The sequence below is a fragment of the Sardina pilchardus genome, chromosome 3, assembly GCF_963854185.1.
Source record: "Sardina pilchardus chromosome 3, fSarPil1.1, whole genome shotgun sequence".
Lineage (NCBI taxonomy): Eukaryota > Metazoa > Chordata > Actinopteri > Clupeiformes > Clupeidae > Sardina > Sardina pilchardus.
The window spans coordinates 11685525-11688024 of record NC_084996.1 but is presented as its reverse complement, the minus strand read 5'-3'; the positions used below and the strand labels follow the sequence as shown (position 1 = coordinate 11688024).

Below are 2500 nucleotides of genomic sequence, written 5' to 3'. Positions count from 1 at the left end.
ACCTTGAAGGTGCCGCGCCATCTTGTTGGCCAGTTGATATTATTTTCAAACAATGACAGCATCATTGCCAGTGGCGGTTCTAGACAAATTTTACTAGGGGGGCCAAGGAGGGACCAGTGTTTAACCAGAGGGGCAGAAGTTCTCTCTCCATTCCTCTATAAAGGCTCGATGTTCACAGTAAAACTACCCTTTTTAAACTTTGTGATCAAGACATGTTCTGCCAACTAACTCCTGTAGTTTGCTCCTCTCTCTGCATGCTTATATTTCTTGTAGGCAAACATTGTAAAATTGTTCATGTCAAAAGGTTGGTCAACCAAGTATTTAACAATAAAAGTAAGATAGACTTTGTCCAAAGAAGCAATTAGAATAGGCTAGGTTATAAGTTATAAGTCAGGCTCCGTCTTAAACAGTCCATCATTGCCAACATTATTGTAGCCTAGGGCATTTAATATTACTAATATTGAAACGGGGGAGATAACACAGCATTAATCAAGAACATTTTAATTACTCTAGTAGATCATCAATGGGCCCATCCACGGTTTATTTTTTTCACAAGTTATTTTTATCCCTTCTTCGCCTTCTATTGGCTATGAAAAAAAACTGGCCCTCGGCCAAAGTTACTTGCCGACCCCTGATGTACTGTATGTACAAGTGTGTGTATGTTTGTATGTATGTGTGCCTGTGTGTGTGTGTGTGTGTGTGTGTGTGTGTGTGTGCCGGTGTGTCCTTGTCTGAGTGGAGGGCATACGGGCAGTGCTCCCTGTCTCCTGGGGCACAGAGGCTGTACCAGCGCAGGATGGCAGCGCGGCATAAGACCAGGCTGGGCCACGGCTCTCAGGAGGAGGGCCAGCGCCGGGCTGCCATTGGCTGCGTCCATACCGGAGTGGCACGTCGAGGGCCAAGAGCGTGTGGTGCACGGGTGAAGGGACCCAGGGGGCAGGGGGCAGTGGCCATGGCACATGCATTTGTGTGTGTGTGTGTGTGTGTGTGTGTGAGTGTGTGCCTGTGGGTCTGCTATGACCAATCGTATCACACCGTGTGAAAGAAGGACAGCCTTTGAACCAAAGAGTGTGCAGGGAGGTTGTGTGTGTGTGTGTGTGTGTCCATGCATATATACACGTGTCGTGGCCTGTATCGCATGCATGTGTATATATGTGCACTTGGAGTGTGTGGTTAGCGAGAGAGCGCCTTGAGACGGAGCAACTGTGCTCGTGCCACCATGCCAAGGTCTCACTATCTCCCTCAGCCTACACTTCCATATGAATGTATGCACCCATAATGATCCCTGGCCATATCCGTGGGAGAGCTCCTCACGCAAGTGCTCGCATGAGACTGGGTCCTGTGTCTGTGTGTGTGTGTGTGTGTGTGTGTGTGTGTGTGTGTGTGTGTGTGCGTGTGTGTGAAACCTTTCAGCCGAGCGACGACGACGGCAGTGCCGCACAGTTCAGCTCTCCGGGGATGCACTTAAATGAACCCTCATAAATAGAGATATGGAGATGATTTAAAGACCATCACACTGGCGCACATGTGACTGCACATCCTCACGCGTTTGCCTCCTCCTGAGTCAGTGTGTTTGGACCTCTTGCTAATAGAGATTTTCCCAGCTTTGCCTGTGAGCGTGGCATGGCGTGGCATGGCGTGGCGTGGCGCGACGCTACGGTAGCGGGCGGGCGAGCGAGCAGTGCTTGCGTGGCGTGTGCTTACCCACGGCCTTGAGGGAGGTGTACTTGTTGAAGTTCAGGCCCAGGTTGTTGTGGGGGTGAGAGAGCGCCATGGCCGGGCCCAGCGGGGAGAGAGCGGCGTTGTTCAGATGGTTGTGTTCTGGAGAACGGAAGAGAGAGAGGGAGAGAGAGAGGGGGAGAGAGAGAGCGAGAGGATGAGGAGGTAGAGAGGGAGAGAGGGAGAGAGAGACAAAGAGAGAGAGAGGGAGAGAGAGAGAGAGAGAGAGAGAGAGAGAGAGATAGAGGGAGAGGAGGGACAACAGATGAGGAAGAGGAGGAAGAAAAGGGCAGGACAGGCCATTAAGCATTAATCACGAGAGCAAGCAAGCACACACAAACACACACAAGGCTGAGGTCAATTGAGACAGAAACAACATAGCATAGCATGAAACAGAAACAGCATAAATACAGTACAGTACATACATATATGGACTGCACTGCAGAGGAACAAGACCTATGAGATTGTGTGTGTGTGTGTATGTGTTTGTGTGTGTGTGCGCGTGCGTGTGTGTGTGATCCATTTATTTTGGATATTTGTTGTGGCTCCAGCTGAATGTTTGTATTTGTGAGTAGGCATATCACTACAATCAATACACAGAGCACAACTCCAGTCTGTGTAGACTAGACCCCCCATTTCCCTCCTTCGTCAGACGCGTTTTCCACACAACGTTGACGTTACATTTAAACATACAGTACAGCACAGGGGCGCAATAGGGGAAAAAAAGTGTCAAGTGTCTGCACACACTTCTCAAAACACAAACCCAATACACCGCATGGAA

General features: G+C 49.5%; 1 protein-coding gene across 1 annotated transcript in view; it reads right to left on the bottom strand.

The window, feature by feature from the left end:
• Positions 1-2500, bottom strand: part of LOC134075879 (protein shisa-8) — a 63186-nt gene that overhangs the window by 7885 nt on the left and 52801 nt on the right. The window contains exon 3 of the mRNA XM_062530911.1: positions 1705-1821. Within this exon, the coding sequence (XP_062386895.1) occupies positions 1705-1821 (117 nt within the window). The remainder of the gene's footprint in view (positions 1-1704; positions 1822-2500) is intronic.